The sequence below is a fragment of the Cydia splendana genome, chromosome 1 (genome assembly GCF_910591565.1).
Source record: "Cydia splendana chromosome 1, ilCydSple1.2, whole genome shotgun sequence".
In the NCBI taxonomy this organism is placed as follows: Eukaryota; Metazoa; Arthropoda; class Insecta; order Lepidoptera; family Tortricidae; genus Cydia; species Cydia splendana.
In genome coordinates, this window is record NC_085960.1 from 10,647,645 (window position 1) to 10,665,678 (window position 18,034).

An 18,034-nucleotide genomic window follows, 5' to 3' on the forward strand; every position below is an offset into this window, starting at 1 on the left:
TTTTGTTGTCTCCGGCATATATAGTCTGGCAAACAAATATGTCAGTAGAATAAGGCAAAAAAAAAAGTAAATTGGTATGGAAAATCGTGCCTTCACGCCGACGTTTTTTAAATTTGCTGCATCATTCTACTGTCAAAATGGGTTTGGCAGACCATAAACGATATACAATTCCTAGGTGACGTGTCCCCGGATATCCGGGCTATCCGCAGCTCCCACGTGATAGTGACCACGCCCGAGAAATGGGACGGCATCAGTCGCTCGTGGCAAACCAGAAATTACGTGCGAGATGTAGCGCTTATAGTCATCGACGAAATACACCTCTTGGGCGAGGACAGGGGGCCGGTTTTGGAAGTTATAGTGTCAAGGTAAGAGAGACTATAGTAGTTTGTGTTACAAGGGATCAAAATGATATATTTCCGTCAAGGGCGTACATTGAATCCCGAATGAAGCGATGGATTCTACAATAGAATCCCGAACGTAGTGAGGGATTCTAAAGTAGAATCCTGAGCGTAATGAGGGATTCAAGTGTTAACGCCCAAGACGAAATAATTTTGATACCGTGTGACACATACTGCTTTTCACATCAACTATGAGGAAAATAAAAAAATCTTAGTGTTGACACAAATTATTATGTTTCAAAATATTATTCAAGCTAAAAATAACAAAAACAGTGTCCTAGAACAGAAGAGTGCCACTTTGATCCCCCCTAGCAGGGAGGAAAAGTGCCACTTTGATCCCTCCTAGCGGGGAAGAAAAAGCCCTTTTCCGAATAGGTGATATGAAAATAATTTTAGTGTTAAGGTATAATTTTCTTTGACACAAAGCATCCAGCAGTGGAACTTAATTATGAAATACAAGATTTTTTTGTCTATAACGCCAGAATTTGATGGAGATTACATTTTAACACATTCACCGCTAGGCCAAGGGTTTTTTGGTATGTAGTGAAAAGTCGGTGTAGTTAATAGCGCTGAATAGGTTAAGATTATATCAGATGTTGCATATTGTTTTACCTTCCCCTGCAAAATTATGTTATTGTTTCAGAACAAACTTTATTGAGTCTCATACGTCAAGAAGGCTGCGGATTATCGGTTTATCCACAGCGCTCGCGAACGCTAAAGACTTGGCGAATTGGTTGAACATTGGCGAAATGGGGCTGTACAACTTCAGGCCTTCGGTGCGACCGGTGCCTTTGGAGGTAATATTCGAATCCTCGTGTGAATTGATGCCTATTTTGTTTGTTTTTTACATATTTGATTGTCAAAAGATCTAAAGGATCAAAGTATTAGAAAAGGTTAATAAAAAGTCTGGCTATGCAGAACCAAAGAGAATTGATTGTAATAGAGAGGTAAAGTCTAAGAAAAAAACGTGCCCCTCCCTTTGTTTGACATCCAAAAAAGATGGCGCTGTACTGCGCCATATGTTTTGCGGTCACTGAATTGTCAAACGTCAACTTTTGACAATCAGAGTTACCTACCGCAAACTGACCGCAAAATGTATGGAGCTGTACAGCGCCATCTCGTTAACCTGTAAGCACGAAATTGTCTACGATTTTACGCTGAGTGACACCTTATTTTCATTGGGTGACTATAGGTACAGTTACTGGTAAAGTCAGCGGGAGTATGTTAAACTCAATGATAGTGACAAGATATTAAATTTGTAAAAAAAAATCAATTGAAATTTGTTTAATGCCTAGACAAATAAGTATCTAAAGTGGCGAGGTGATTGGCGCAGGTTAGTTCCCTGCATTCGCACACTCGCGTTTTTTGTTCGCGTTACATTTATTAGAATAGTATTTCAGCTGAGAGGATGATAATGGTATTGTTTGTAAACAGGTGCACATATCAGGGCACCCAGGCCGCCACTACTGCCCGCGCATGATGACCATGAACAAGCCCACGTTCCAGGCCATCCGCCAGCACTCGCCCGCCGCGCCCGCGCTCGTCTTCGTCTCCAGCCGAAGACAGACCAGGTACGACTCATTTGTGACGTCACATCTTTGTCTCTAGCTGTAGACAGCCCTGGTAACTCTTTGTTTGTATGTGAGAGCATGCACATAATAGAGCACTCAATCTCGCACGTGACAGGTGCTAAGGTGATAGGTAAAAGGTGCTAAGATGGTCAACAACTGTCTGCGCAAACTTCTCTTGTCAAGGCTGCAATAGACAAATATTGCTCTCGCATTTTTTTACTGAGCAACCGAAAACGTTATCTCCCCGATATTTCACCACTAATTATCTGCAATATGTAGACGAAAGGGCTGTCGTGCCTGCTTTAGAAATCATACAATTAAGTACATTCGCTGAATATAACCAATTTGTTCAATAATGTACATTTTGCATTAAAATTCCAAAAAATCCACACAAAAATATATTTGTCTATTACCAGGTTAACAGCATTAGATCTAATCGCGTACCTCGCGGCCGAAGACAACCCAAAACAATGGCTGCACATGCAAGAGTCAGAAATGGAGCAAATCCTGTCGAACATTCGGGAATCCAACCTCAAGTTGACCCTGGCGTTTGGTATCGGCATCCATCACGCGGGCTTGCACGAGAGAGATAGAAATACTGTTGAAGAGTTGTTTATCAATCAGAAGATTCAGGTTTGTGTTGATTGAACTGTTCGTCTTTTATAATTTAGTTACGCACAGGAAATAGTCAATCACGTTACACGTGGCTGTAAATTTCAACCAATGTAATATAGATGTAGATGGGGGTTTTCTGAAAAAAATGGTACCATTTACTTTTTTTGGAAAAACCATTAACTTTTGAGTTATTTAGACTCACAATCATGAGTACTATTGAATGAGACAAAGAAAAAAGTGTCCCCACTTTTTCACATAAATATTGGGTGTCAGTTTTGAAACGATCCATGTGAAAAAGCGTTTTTGTCAGCACGGTTCCCGCTTCGATATAGGTAGTATGCATGAACTGTGTGTTATTAGCCAGAAGTGTTTATATAAAGCTTAAATTGGCATGATGACACAGCAACAAAGAATCATGGAAATAATGGTTTCTCCCGTCTCGCTTCTATTCAGGTCACAAAACTGCTGACCCTCCAACGCTCAACTGTTTAAAAATTACCCATTTGAATATTTCAGGTCCTAATCTGCACGGCAACGCTGGCGTGGGGCGTGAACTTCCCCGCGCACCTTGTAGTGATCAAGGGCACGGAGTACTTCGACGGCAAGCAGAAGCGATACGTGGACATGCCCATCACGGACGTACTGCAGATGATGGGCCGCGCCGGCCGCCCGCAGGTATTTATATAAGCATATACCAGCACTTGCAATTTGCATATTGCTAATATCAACTAACCGTGTCTCTATATCTGACAGTATGACAACGAAGGTGTCGCAGTCGTGCTCGTACACGACCAGAAGAAGAACTTCTACAAGAAGTTCCTGTACGAGCCGTTCCCCGTCGAGTCCAGCCTTCTCGAGGTGCTCGCCGACCATCTCAACGCCGAGATCGTAGCTGGTACGTAACAAGGCTCACATTTGTGTGGTAAAGCTTCTTTTTCTTCTTCCTAAGGGTGGTTCCAATTTCTTTATCCAATGTGTATTTAGTCTAACATTTTGCTTAAGAGCCCATCAACGTGCACACTAGCGCCACTGCTAAATAATCGTGATTGTTTAAATTTAACAAAAGATATTTAAAAAAAGGGGGGCCGCTACGTACTGTATTTTATATTTAAGAACCTTTTGAATACATCAAACTAGTTTTTATGTTGCTGGATTCGTCGATCTATGAACTCAAAACAAAAACGGCCGTTTTAACTTTGGACGCATATATTGACGAATCCAACATCCCGTTTGCTTAATAGCCCCCTTTTTTAAATACCTGTCGTTAAATTTAAATAATCACGATTATTTAGTAGTGGCGTGGCACGTTGATGGACTCTTAATGAGAGAGTGAAACGCAATGTCATTGGACCAATATATTGGACAGATGGAATATCACCCTAACTGCCTATTTTTTTCGTTTTTACTTTTAGGTACTGTACAATCAAAGCAGGATATCCTCGACTACCTGACATGGACGTATTTCTTCCGGCGCCTGCTCAAGAACCCATCGTATTACAACTTGGAGAGCTTAGAGCCTCAAGACATCAACTACTATCTGTCGAATCTGGTGCAGACATCGCTTGACGCTCTGAGCAGTGCCAACTGTGTGGAGATCGAAGAGGTACAAACTATAGGTATCTTTAGGTACCTATTTAAATAAAAGTATACAAACAATTTGTAAATTTTCGGGTAGTTATAACATTTATTGGTTAACCAACCAAATACAAAACCGCCGGGATCAGTCACTGAACGACTTGACTTTAACCTACATTATTTGATCATGTAATGTTTTCATCTACCCTCAACTGGCTTAAGGAGCCATTTGAGGGTAGATTTTGTTTACTTTTATTTAAATACCTAAATATACAGAGTATAAGTAACGCCTTCTTACCACTGGTTCTTCGCTTCAAACTACGTAGCCGTAATATATTCGTTTCTCTTGCCATAATCCGAAGTTACCAGTCTAAGAATAGGATCTAAATTTTAATGGACTCTGCACCAAAATCAGCATGATATTGCTAGAAACAATTCAAACTTTCAGAAAGAATTCGGTATAACCAAAAATATTTTATTAGAATCTGAGCAAAAGAGAACTACAAAACACATACCTACATAGGTACAAGGTGTGTGTATACGGGGGTGGACACACGGCACACATAAAAACATAATGGGTACACAACTACACATAGACGAAAAAATAGATTATTTTAAAATTTATTGAATCCATTCGGAATTGTAAATATTACAATAGAAAGTAGCTGAAAATATATTTTTGCTTAAGGTGTCACTAATTTCTACTGGCACGAATCTACAAATGTAAGTATATAATTGCAACTGTAAGTATTTATTATTATATTACAGGACCAACGTACACTCCACACAACATGGATGGGCCGTATCGCCTCTTACTATTACTTGTCTCACAAAACGATGGCTCACTTCAGCCAATCACTACACGGTGACTTGGACTTTGACATGTTGCTACGCGTTCTCAGCGACTGCGAGGAGTACGCCACGATACCTGTGAGACATAACGAAGATGTGCTTAACGGGTAAGTTGCTAGAAAATAATCTAGGCGAAGGTTCGAAAGTTGACATAACTCAACAGACGTCTATGAGACATCACGAAATAAAATTTTAGCGATTATTGATACACTTACAGATGATGTGTTGCAACCGGCCTTAAGTGTGAGAGGGTATGCTAAATACTTGGCACATATTCGATAACCTCTTATATCCATCCAGCATTTACACGACCGGCCACACGCATCGCGAGCAAACAAATCCATAACCGAGTTGGTCGCCGCCCACACCTAAAATAAATGCTCGGTGATGGTTACAGGACAACTGTAAATGTCTTACTATAATTATACTTATCACACATGAGTCTATCACAGCGTATTAAGTTAAACGTACTAGTGCTCGACATGCTAATGCCCAATAGATGACACCTTGCTGTCACCTCTATAGACAATGACCTAAGTTTCAAGATGACATGTACTGGGACCGCGTCGACCACCAGTACGTTTACCTTATAAGCTAGAAATAAAACCACATAATGAACATGTGAATGCTGGGTTAAAAAAGTATAATGAAGTAGTACACTCCGCGTCACTTGGCTGTCGTGCATACCTACTGATGAAGCCCTATCCCTAATTACAATAAGAGCGTAATTTCCAGCGAGCTGTCGCAGCAATGCCGGCTGCCGGTGGACCCGCTGTCCCTCGACTCGTCCAACGTGAAGGCGTTCCTGCTGCTGCAGGCGCACATGTCGCGCCTCACGCTGCCCAACACCGACTATCTCACCGACACCAAGTCTGTGCTCGACCAGACTATAAGGATCTTACAGGTTGGTCCCAAATCAGAGATTAGCTACATATTCATATTCATATTTATTTATTCATCAACAATACAAGATTGTGTTTGAAATGCACATAAAATACAATTACAATAAAATACAATAGAATAAACAACATTTGAAAATAATAATAACAATAATAGTAAGCACTAGTAACATATTTTAGCCATTATAGGATGACATTCACAGTATACATAATGAGATAAAAAATAAGGCATTTATGAACTACTTATACAAAGCTTATACACTAACTAAACTAAATCAGTATCAAATAACTCATCCAAGCTATAAAAACAACCTCTTAACAAATATTGCTTCAGTTTTTGCTTAAAGATAGTATACTTTGAAATATTTTTCAAATGCTGAGGCAACTTTATTAAATAACTTAACAGCCTGATGTCTCACACAGCTCAGAAAAACAGTGCTGAATTTTACTGTGTTCTTGTTCCTATAATGTTTTTGAGACGCATATCTTCCATATCGAGATAAGCTGAGATAAGGACGATAAACGATATCAAAATACCCACCGGTAAAAGCTCAATTCTGGGATCTCAGAATGTACTTCTAAGGATGGTATTCCTGTCCTGTCCTGACCTGTCCAATGTCATTGCCTCTCACCATTAAAGCAACATATGAAACGCAATACACATAGGACAAAGAAATTGGATAGGTGGAATACCACCCTAATCGACGGGCAATTAAAACAAAATTTAACAGCGAAAAGCTTCAGAAATTCAAACAATAATTAATAGTTATAATTATAGCTTTCGAAATTCACTATTTAACTGTTTGGCTGTCCTGTCCATTACCGTCTTACAATCTCAAAATCATTTTCACATGTTACTGTTTAATACTTCCAGGCAATGATAGATACGTCCGCCGAAAACGGATGGCTGTCCGCCTGCCTCTCGTGCCAGATGCTGATGCAATGCATCGTGCAAGCACGCTGGCCCTCCGACTCCCCCCTCACCACCCTGCCCCACGTGGAGTCTCACCATCTCTACATGTTCACCAACATGACCAACGACTCCAGGAAACCGTGTAACACGCTCAATGGGCTGAAACACGCGAGCATAAAGAGTTACGAAACACTCGCCAAGCCTTTGAGGAGGGAGTTTGAGGAGAATCAGATTGAGCAGATCCATAGGGTAAGTTTATTAATCTGGGGGCACGGCAGTGCCCCCGCCAAGTCGAGCAAAACAAAGAGGCACGGCCGTACCATCCTTTTCTCGAAGCGATTCAGGCCATTTTTGACGTCCTGTAATTTTGTGCTGGCTAAAGCTAGAACCCTGAATTTTCAGTGACATATAGGGCTTAACATGCTTTACATATAATCTCAAAAACATTCAATTTGAACTTGTAGTTTAAGAATTATTTTACGTCAAAGTTCCTGAATTTCGACACTGACACACTCACCGATCATCATAATTCTAAGGTACTTCTAGCATACCCACAAGCTTCAAATTTTAAACATAGGTAGTTTTCAGCGTATCAAGCCATAGAAAACCTAAAAATATTGCAATATCAGTCACGTTTTAAAGATCTAACAACTGCATAAGTAAGTTTGTAATTCCATATAAATATCATCATCATCATCATCATCTCAGCCATAAGACGTCCACTGCTGAACATAGGCCTCCCCCTTAACATAGGCCTCCCCCTTAACATATGCTATTACATATAAATATATGCTATTACAAAGTTACTGTTGCAGTTCCTACAAATAGTAGGTAAAGGTTATGTACGATGTGAGTATGAATGAAGATGTGTTTAGTTATGATATGTGTATACATAGTATGGGTGTGAGTACCCGAAAACAAGGACTGCCTACAAAAAGAGATGAAATCCCATCAAAAACATTGCATGTAAAAAGGTGCAAGTCTCGCAACACTTCTACTACAAAAAAGTTTTGAGATGTAATGTGAAACCAAGTCGGTTATTTTAATCAGTGCCAGGGGGGGTATTAAAACAGTATCAATGAGATATCTTTAATTTGTAATACATATAATGACTTGGCAATCGCACATAATGCTTTGCTCGTACCGTACTCGTAAATCGTAATGCTCAAACTGCAATTAGCGCTAGCGTTATGTTCAATTAGAATTATTTTTAATAGGTGACGATGATCCTTATGTCATTATGCAGCCGTGCGATTGCCAGGTAATCAGGTAGGGTAAGTTTATTAATTACGTTTATTCTAAACTAGCTCCCGCGTCATTTATGATGGTTTCTATTCCATGTAAAGTCCCACTACATCTACATGTTCTGGTCAAATATGATAAACGAGTAATAGGTACAGGAAACCAAGTAACATACGAAACGTCAAAATTCGTTGTATAAAAAGTTACTAAACATTAGCAAAGCCTTTCAGAAAGTTTGAAGTTCAGATACGCCGTTTCGTTAACTTTGAACCGCCTGAGGCAGAAATAAAAGAGGGGATCATATTTGATTGAGATTCAGATACTTATTTCAATTTATTATATTAGCTTTAGTAAAAATGGCACTTTTAAACATTCTTTGTCGACATTAATCAATTTGTTTTTTACGACCTTTTTTAGGCAATATGTGATCTCCCGACCCTGGACCTAAAACTAGCGGTGCGCGGGTTATGGTTCGATGCAGATGGTGAGCAAGACAAACTCTTGAGGCAGCCACCAGCCAGGGACCACTGGATACCGCTACACGCTGAACAGGTACAATACGCAATTGACTTGAAACTGATCAGGCGAATAGTCTCAAAAGGTACTTGTAACTTTTCTCACTTTCTATCTAATTTCATCGCCAGGAATACACGCTAATGGTGGAGATGCAACGGCGCGGCGGCAACCCCAACAACGTGCTGTGTCCGCGCTTCCCGCGCGGCAAGAACGAGGGCTGGTTCCTGACGCTCGGCACCATCGAGCACGGCGAACTGCACGCGCTCAAGCGACTCCCGGCCAGGGGCAAGGCGCAAATCACCTTTTACACGCCGAACTATAGAGGTACCTGCAGTAACATTAGTGGCGAATACATAACACAATCACAGAACGGATGGTCATCTCCTGACTCAGCAGGTTTACTTTTCGGGAGGGTACTGTCATAACTCATAATAACTAGCGTTTGATTTTCTCCGCCTAGTACCCATGCTTGGAATGCTTCTTATTTTATTGTAACGGATTAGACATTACGGGCTAAAACTGCAAAAAAAATTGTAGAAACCACGTCAAAGAATGTTACATATTATTACAGTACCTACATCTCGGGATCCATTACGACACCCTGTCCTATATTAAGCACATTACGTAACTACGTCGAAAATTTAAAGGGTCATATACTGTATAACGTTGTATGATACAGGTGCGAATAGGTAATTCGCAACAAGTGGCGAATTTTAAAACACGACCGAACTTGTATGGTAAATAACTATTGTCATTCTGTGTTGCAGGTCGCATCATCTACACTGTGTATCTTATGAGCGATTCTTATATGGGCTTGGACCAGCAGTATGACCTCCAATTTGAAATCATGGACCCCTTACCGGAGGAGCGCGTGGAAAGAGTGTATAATACCATAGACAAAACAATTATTGAGTGAAGATGTATCGATAATAAATTATTTTGATTGTTGTTTAATCTTTTTATTGCCTACATTTGTCAATTTAGGCACCCCTCACGCGAATATTAAAAAGAAGTATACATACAACGGCCTCCTAGCCTAGTCGGTAGTGACCCTGCCTACGAAGCAAGAGGTCCCGGGTTCGAATCCTGGTAAGGGCATTTATTTGTGTGTTCATCACAAATAGTTGTTCCTGAGTTATGGATGTTTTCTATGTATATAAGTATTTATATACATGTATATGTGTATATTATATATATCGTCGTCTAGTACCCACAACACAAGCCTTATTGAGCTTACTGTGGGACTAGGTCGATTTGTGTAAAAATTGTCCTATAATATAAAAAAAATATATACAGGGTGGAAAGGCACGACGATCCTTCCCGGAAGTATTAGGTCGTTTAAGTGATACAGAGACTATTGGTAATGGTAAGAATCGTTAATTGAGTAAAAAATAAAAATTGCAAAAATACTACTTTTTAACTGTGGTGATAACCCTATAGCATGTGCACATGACGGCTAGATTAAGGATCTCCGTCGGGAAAGCTCGGGACTTTACACTTTTTCCGATCGTTGACAGTATCGCAATGATGTATGAATGACGCATAAATGTCAAATAAATCAAATGCATGCAAAAATATTACAAACAATTTTATTACTTTCTTAGATAATTACTTTTTTCTAATATTTAATACTATCTTCTTTTCACATACGGTGTTCAAATGTACCTCCGTGTATTACAACGCCGCCGCAGCCCGTACCCGAGTATGTCGATGCACATGCGATATAGTGTATGCTCTTCGTCATTTATCCTCCGCAGAAAGCACCAATTAGCCTTTGTCTCATTTCGTCCGCAGTTTCACATTCCGTTTGGTTTGGTACACCATATCTTTTACACAGCCCCACAAATTTAAATAGCCACGAGCATCTAACATTTTTATTTGAAGAATATGACATTCAATAAGTATAGTTCAATGAAAATTTAATTTCAAACATCAGACGTCTTGTCTATTTCCTACCACGCAAGAAGGTTTGTTAGTTTGGTATTGAAGAAGTATTTATTCTTGATTTATTCTTAGTATTTCATTTTTGCAAGTTCATTTGGTGCAACTAACACAACCTACTTGTTATTTTTAATTATTTTAGATAGTTTCCAATTATTCGAAAATAATTTTGTGAAACGTGTTAAGAAACTAAAACCTTTTTATCAGTCAAGGAAACCAGAGATATTTATAAGACGATTGCGTACTTTTGAGTGGTTGTCAATGTCACCATTTGAACTGTCGTTGTAAACAATGTTGTGGTTAGTATTATTAATATTAAGGAATAACATAACTATTTCATTCAAGTATTGAACAAGTGGAACCACTAAGAAAGCGAAAATCCTGCAATGATTCTTACCGTGCTGTAAGCAGACCTAAAAATGGTTAGATGGCAACAAATTAGCATAATTTCCTGTCGAATACTGATTGTTTACAAGTAAGTTCATTGACCCTGTCACCTGTTAGGGTTAGAACAAAGTAGTTTTTTGCGTGGATGTTTAAAAGGTCATAATTTAGAAACGGTTGCCCATATTAACATAGTTTCTATGGAGAAAATATAGAGCTTAGGCTAAACTATCTCCCATTTCCGGAAAGGATCGTCGTGCCTTTCCACCCTGTATATATAAAGTATGTAGAATCTACACACATAGTCTACATTATAATTTATCAAAGCTGTCAATATACAGGATGAAATTTTAACCACCAGTCATACTCTACATTGTGACTTTGTGACTAGGTCATACCAAGGTCATACTAAACAACTTTTATTATGGGACCAATGCCGAAATCGCGAAAAATATGTATCTGTTTCATACATTCTGCCTGAAGTGATGCCGCTCATTTCTATGGCGAAATCATTCAATTTATGGAAAAAAGTTGTTCAGTATGACCCATAAAGTAATTACGCAGAGAATGAATGGTGGATATTAATATTTTACCCTGTAGGATAAGTAATGCGAGCGAGAGGTGATCAGAAGAGCTCAGATCGCTAAATCCGCAGTTAAGCGGTTAGAGAAGATCTGAAGGAACAGAGGAATCAGCAAAGCAACCAAAACCAAGTTAATGCGCACCCTGGTCTTCTCTATATTCCTGTATGGTTCGGAAACCTGGACCCTGAAAGCCAGTACATACTCTGAGTAGAATTGATGCATTTGAGATGTGGTGTTGGCGCAAGACGTTGGGTATTCCTTGGACGGCGCGCCGCACTAATGCGTCAATCCTGACGGAATTGAAAATCCAGTGCCGTTTATCAGCCATTTGCCTCCAGCGGATCCTTAATTACTTTGAACACGTGGCCAGACGGGAGCCGGACAACTTTGAAAAGCGCATTATGGTTGGCATGGTGGATGGAAGACGGGGTAGTGGACATCCACCAACCTGCTGGGTGGACACTGTAAAAAAGGCCTTCCAGGGATCTACACAGGCGCCTATTATTAGGAAGGCGGAAAATCGTGCAGAATGGAGAGCCTTGGTGCACAAAATAACGACCTCATGTGGTCGCGACCCTCAGTCATGAGGAATCGAGGAAGAAGAAGGATAAGTAATAGTTTAAAAAACCCCAATGTATAATAAAATAAACAATTATGAACTGCTTAAACATATATTACAATATTTACAACAACATATTTATTTTAGAATTTTTAGAGACATTAAAAAATGAGAAATTGATTATTGCCCTTTCACTTACTTATTAATGTTAATCAAAAATGCACCTTTTGTGCTAAATGCTGTTTACGTTTCACATAACTAACATCCACAGTAAGTAGATATAAAAAAAATATGAACAGTGCTTTACCCAGAGCACACAAAAAGGCTTCAAGACACAAAGTTGTTATTTTTTTCTTGTTACTAAAAGTGGCCAAGCTACATTGATGCATTTGCATTGCAGAATAAGTTTTATAATTACTATAAAACAAGATTTATGGATCTAGATAATGATACAACATTAATCATTTACCTCATTTCCTATTTCATACAACTAGCATTGTACAGAATTAAATTTTACATTTATTATTAGAACATTTTGGCTAATTTAAGGAAGCTACTTTAGCTAACAACTATATTATTAAATCAGCACATACATAAAAAGCAAAACTGTAAGTATTATTAACACTCAAACAACTTTTAAGATCAATGTTTACACCAAAGATAATGAAACAATATTTAACACAAATGAAAAGCAAAACTTTAGTAGGTAAAGTTTTTTCTTGATAATTAAGTTCTTTGGTTATAGAACACTCATACAAGATCACATACTGTATGAGTGTCGGCAGACTGTTATTTACGTTTCTTCTGTTCATAATCAATAGCCCTAGCCTCAGAAATAATCTGCCTTTCTCTGGTGAGGATACCATCCAATTGATCAGTAAAGGCATCAAAGGAAAACTTTGTTTCAAATCTCTTTCTGCCCGCTTCTCCCAGCCTCTCTCCAAGGTCAGGAGTCAGCATCAATGTGCTCATGGCTTGTGCTACTGACTCACTGGTAGGTTCACACAGGAAGCCAGTGACATCATTCACTACAGTCTCTGTGGGGCCTCCACTGTTGACGGCAATGACAGGCTTGCAGTAGTACATTGCTTCTAAAGGCACAATACCAAAGTGCTCATTTGACGGAGTGTATACAAGAGCCTTACAATGATACAGTAGAGACACCTTTTCAATGTCTTTAGGTGATTTTAAAAATGTCACTTTATCTTCAATATCAAGCTCTGCTGCCAAATCTGTCAATTCAATGTAATGTTCCATATTTTCTAGGTTAATTGGGTCAAAGCCTCCAGCCATTATTAAGTGTGCTCTGTTCCAATCTGGTTCAGGAACTATATGTTTTAAATTCTCAAATGCTCTTAAAGCTAATTGAAGGTTCTTTTTTCTCTCATATCTATTTATGGAGAGGAAAATGTATTTGTCAGTGCCAAGAGGAACCACCTCTTTCAAAGGCATGGGGGATGTTGTTCTAAAGAACTCTGTGTTAATTGATGGATAGCAAATATCTGGCAATTCTTTTATATTCTTGAATGCATCTTTGTACACTCTAGCAGTGTATTTGCTATTCACTAAAACCTGATCGGCCTTGGAAGTTGTCAACTCTTCAAGCCAATTCAATGGAGCCCTGTAAAGTTTCTTTAATAACCCTCCTTCTTCAGACAGCAGTTTATCTGGATGATGACAATAAAATACTACTCTGAAAGGCCCTCTCGCCATTTTCAAGAATGGAATGCATATAGATATCAAATCACAGAAAATTAGGGTGGGTTCTTCAACTGGTATCACATACCAAGCTAAATAAACTGCCGCGTATATCATCCGCACGTAAGCACATGCCGCCTTAAAACGACCAAAAATAGAACGTGGAATCCAATCCCCGACCACCGTCACAGGAAAGCTCCCATCTCTCGTTTCTGAGAAGCAATGCGTAGGATCGTAATGGTTTGTGTAAAACGAGACTTGGTGTCCTTTATTCCTAAAAGCCAGTGCAGCATCCACGACCAACCGCTCAGCTCCACCGATACCCAGGTCCGGGTGCAAGAATATTATCTTGACCATTTTATGACTTCTATTCACCCGGTGCACTTCCTACAACTAATTACACTAATTGATCGATAGCCGCGGTGATTTCAAACATAAAAATTGCACGTTTTATCAACAAACACTCGTCAGTAGTACCCTTTGAATGAAAATAAATGAAAGAGAGAATTAAATGGAACTGGTGAGAGTGAGTAGGATGAAGATAGAATACGAACCACAATGCGCCACGATCAACTGTCAACATTTTATTGACGTTATAACATCTAATATTGTATTCCAATATGATCTTTCTTCCGTTAAGATAAGGTTTAATTTGATAATGATAAACAGGCTGAAGCCGTTCAAATATCTTATTACAGTATATTTCACTAAATTTTCGCTTGAGATCAAAGAATATAATACTCACTAGGAGAAGAACGGTAACTCCATACAAAAAAATGTCCCCAACCGTTTATACGTTTATACTAGTGGCGCCGTCTTTGTGTACCAATGGAACTAAAGTTGACAACCGGTTTAGCCTGGCGGGTATTGGTAGGTAGTAATTCTGTTGATAAACATATTTGTTATCTTCATATCACGAAATATATGCAAGATGCAAATATTACCCCTTGTTTGTGGTATTATCAATTGATTTAAATAAAAGGCATGTTTATGTTCATAACATTATATATATTATTTATTAAAAAATGTTTTACATATAAAAATATACACTGAAAACTGGCAACTGGCAACTTAATAAAAAAATAGACATTAATAAAGCGCATTCACAAAGTTTTCAGTACCTTTTATACAAATAACATTAGGCATGCCTACCTATTACACTTTACACACAGATACACTACACTTTACATACGGCATTTTACACAGATTTCCAACTTGTATTCATACATTTCTTCACGGTTAATTAATACGCTTTCCAGATGCGTTATGACTCGGTTCCTTCTGAACCCACTAAAGTTGTAAATTTCACTCTGGCTGCTTCAACAGCCGTTGCTCCGCATTTAGCACATTTTCTATGTGCATTGCTGTAATCCATGTAGGTACAGACTTACAGTCTTAAGTGGTACGTAGCGGTACACGTTGTATGTATTATTTAAAGAGTTAATAAATAAAATTTTCGTTATGAACTTTAACCACAGCAGTTGGACAGAGTCATTGACAAATATATTTTTTATTATGGTGGGTAGACGTACCTACCCTCCATATATTTTATGAACATTGATAAAGACAGTTGGAAGCAAATATTCATTATAAAACTTAATCGCATGTAATTAAGTTTTAAGCGTTTTAAGTCCCGTTTTATGATTAATATTGTATAAAATTCGTGATAATTTAAATCAGAGTTGGGAGCAATGTTGCTGTAGAAAAATGTTTTTATTTTTATTACTCGCAACTTTTTCCCGGAGGCCAACGCACACATAGAAGATTAAGGCGCACACATGCGCAATTATTTGGGGACATAACTTTCTTAGGAAGTGAACAGGCCTTGCTTGAGATATAATTAAGAAAACTCGAAATAATTATAATCCAAAATAAATAATGTTCTGACATAATATTTTTCAAAATTGTACTATACGTGTACCAGTGTAAGGTATGCACTAAACTTGGGCAAATCTTGTCAGTGGAAAAAGGCGCGAAATTTAAATTTTCTATGGGACGATAACCCTTCGCGCCTACCAAAGAATATAATACTCACTAGGCGCCTACATTTTTGAAGTGAAAACTTCTTTAGCGGCGCTGTGCACTTTTTGAGGTGGGGAAAAAACTCGGACCGATCCGCAATTTGTACTGAGCGAGCAAAATCGATAAATCCAACAATTACATGAGACTAAAATATAATAATTGTGTTTGAATGTAATTAAACGTATGATATGTAAAAAACAATATTACAAGTGAAATGTAACACTTTCTTTTTGTAAATTTGATGTCCCCGACCTCTTTTTATAACAAAAAACCGAGCAAACGGGCATTTTTGTGCAGCAGTGTTCACGCGCGCGTCTGGACTCGGTCTAGTGTAAAATCCAAGTGCAACTAGTTTTATTACCCGCGCTAGATTAGATTGACGCGCTAATCTTGTACCTCGGCAGAGGGGAAATAGTGCGAATGCCGCCTCCCTTCCGTGTTGCTCGAAGGGAAAAAATGTGAAACTCGAGACAGCGTAAGGCGTAACCCTCTCTTTCTACCGCGCGGCGAAAATGTATGCCTGAGCCTGCTGTTTCGTTTAGGCGGCGTAGGGCGCTTGCGTGACGTCACGTGTGACGGACAATGTCATTGTGTTTTTTGATTTAAATGCCATCTAGTGAGTTTATCTCAAACTGGTATTAATATAACTGTACTACTCACAGTGATATGCTTAGAGGTTTCAAGTAATGCGACTAAAAAACAGCTAGATGGCGTTAACCTCAATTATACATAGTTCTGCAGACATTTTGCACTAGATGGCGCTGTTATTAATATTTTGAGTTACAATGTTGTTGAGTTTTCACTTCTGCCGGCACTCCCGGAGTGCAACCCGTTGTTTTATTAAATTTGCCGCCTTTTTCTACTGACAAGATTTGCTTGACCAACTATGAGCATTTCTCAAAAAGTTTGTACATTTCGATCACATCTTATATTTCTATAAAAATTGGTATGCTGGAAAGTACTTACATGAAGCTGAACAACTTCCACCATATTTCCCTAAATGTCCCAGAAAGTTTCTATGAAACATTCCTTTTTTGTTACCAAATGTACTTTGGTTGCTATACATGCTAATAACATGGCATGTGTGAAATAAAAACGATTGGGAACAATGAGCGAGGTTTAAGTATGTTATTTATAATCAATTTCATTATAAAGCAATGTTTATTAATCAGTCTAAAATGTTCACAATAAAATTGTAATAAAGTACTAATTACATTTAGGTACCTAATGTACCTATATCATTGTTCACATCTACACACAAAGAAAATAAATACACTTAAAGTCAATTTTTTATTCGGTAGACTAAAATGACTTTTGATACTATGAAATGTTATTTTATGTTCATACTAGGAAATGTCATTTTAGTCTACCGAATAAAAAAACAGACTTTAAACGGTACAAATAAATGATATCTCACTTAACAGAATGTAACACTGACAGAGATTGCATTTACAGTTCATCTTTTCTTTCAATCTTTACAAGATCAACATGGAATGTGAGTGTTGCAGACTTGGGTATTTTAGGTGGTGCTCCGGCTTCTCCATATGCCAGCTCAGGGGGAATGACCAACTTTCGCTGTTCTCCCTCACACATGCCCATGAGGCCCTGGTCCCACCCTTTAATGACCTGACCAGATCCCAATGTGAAGGTTAGAGGGTTGCCTCTAGGAATTGAGCTGTCGAATTCTGTTCCATCATCTAAAGTGCCCTGTAATTAAACAAAATCACTATTAGTACACATGGAACATTTAGAGAATATCAGTAGGTATACAGAATACAATTAGAGTAATATCATATCACATATGCCATGTATGAAAAGCTCACCGTATAGTGCATGTGCAGTAGATCACCTTTCCTGCTTTTGATGGGGCACTCTGAAGGTCTTTTTTTCACCCCAATTTGCAATTTTTTAGGTGCAGTGCTTGCAATAACTACATGAGAAATTATACTCATCAATACTAAAACAAACAGCATAACTTTGCATACAATAGCCACGGTACTACTCATTGCGCTTCTTAACTTAATCAAATATGAAATAAATCTGTATTAAAATTTGGATTCAAACACAGGAACTTGAATTTTTCAAGCTTTTTTGAAGAATTTGAAGCCAATGAAGCCGAATGATAGAAATTGATTTCATTTCATATTGACATTCTGACGTGTAGCTAGAGCTAGCGAGGGTTTAAGTTTGTTTGAGTTATATCTAATCAACTTTCAAGTTCCGATTAAATTTGTATTCTGCCCAAATCCAGCCTTTTGTTACATA

The 18,034-nt window shown here is 38.4% G+C and overlaps 3 protein-coding genes across 6 annotated transcripts in view; 1 reads left to right on the forward strand and 2 right to left on the reverse strand.

Annotated features, from left to right (window-relative positions):
* The window catches only part of LOC134794726 (activating signal cointegrator 1 complex subunit 3), a 74,754-nt gene extending 65,219 nt beyond the window's left edge, over nucleotides 1–9,535 (forward strand). For all 4 annotated transcript variants that reach the window (XM_063766512.1, XM_063766518.1, XM_063766532.1 and 1 more), the window contains 13 exons: nucleotides 176–365; nucleotides 1,042–1,195; nucleotides 1,833–1,969; nucleotides 2,386–2,602; nucleotides 3,101–3,259; nucleotides 3,338–3,479; nucleotides 3,997–4,187; nucleotides 4,928–5,118; nucleotides 5,747–5,915; nucleotides 6,785–7,072; nucleotides 8,483–8,617; nucleotides 8,710–8,905; nucleotides 9,349–9,535. In XM_063766512.1, the coding sequence (XP_063622582.1) occupies nucleotides 176–365; nucleotides 1,042–1,195; nucleotides 1,833–1,969; nucleotides 2,386–2,602; nucleotides 3,101–3,259; nucleotides 3,338–3,479; nucleotides 3,997–4,187; nucleotides 4,928–5,118; nucleotides 5,747–5,915; nucleotides 6,785–7,072; nucleotides 8,483–8,617; nucleotides 8,710–8,905; nucleotides 9,349–9,497 (2,318 nt within the window). In that variant the 3' untranslated portion in view covers nucleotides 9,498–9,535. The remainder of the gene's footprint in view (nucleotides 1–175; nucleotides 366–1,041; nucleotides 1,196–1,832; nucleotides 1,970–2,385; nucleotides 2,603–3,100; nucleotides 3,260–3,337; nucleotides 3,480–3,996; nucleotides 4,188–4,927; nucleotides 5,119–5,746; nucleotides 5,916–6,784; nucleotides 7,073–8,482; nucleotides 8,618–8,709; nucleotides 8,906–9,348) is intronic.
* Nucleotides 9,536–12,510: 2,975 nt separating this feature from the next.
* On the reverse strand, nucleotides 12,511–14,241 carry LOC134790649 (alpha-1,3/1,6-mannosyltransferase ALG2). Its single transcript, XM_063761518.1, has one exon. It carries the CDS (start codon nucleotides 14,102–14,104, stop codon nucleotides 12,839–12,841), a length of 1,266 nt encoding a protein of 421 aa, XP_063617588.1. The 5' UTR covers nucleotides 14,105–14,241; the 3' UTR covers nucleotides 12,511–12,838.
* Nucleotides 14,242–16,932: 2,691 nt separating this feature from the next.
* LOC134795684 (peptidyl-prolyl cis-trans isomerase FKBP2) lies at nucleotides 16,933–17,882 on the reverse strand. Its single transcript, XM_063767656.1, has 3 exons — nucleotides 17,593–17,882; nucleotides 17,157–17,476; nucleotides 16,933–17,044 (listed from the first exon to the last, which is right to left on the reverse strand). Exons 1-2 carry the CDS (start codon nucleotides 17,773–17,775, stop codon nucleotides 17,219–17,221), a joined length of 441 nt encoding a protein of 146 aa, XP_063623726.1. The 5' UTR covers nucleotides 17,776–17,882; the 3' UTR covers nucleotides 16,933–17,044; nucleotides 17,157–17,218.
* Between the last annotated feature and the right edge of the window lie 152 nt (nucleotides 17,883–18,034).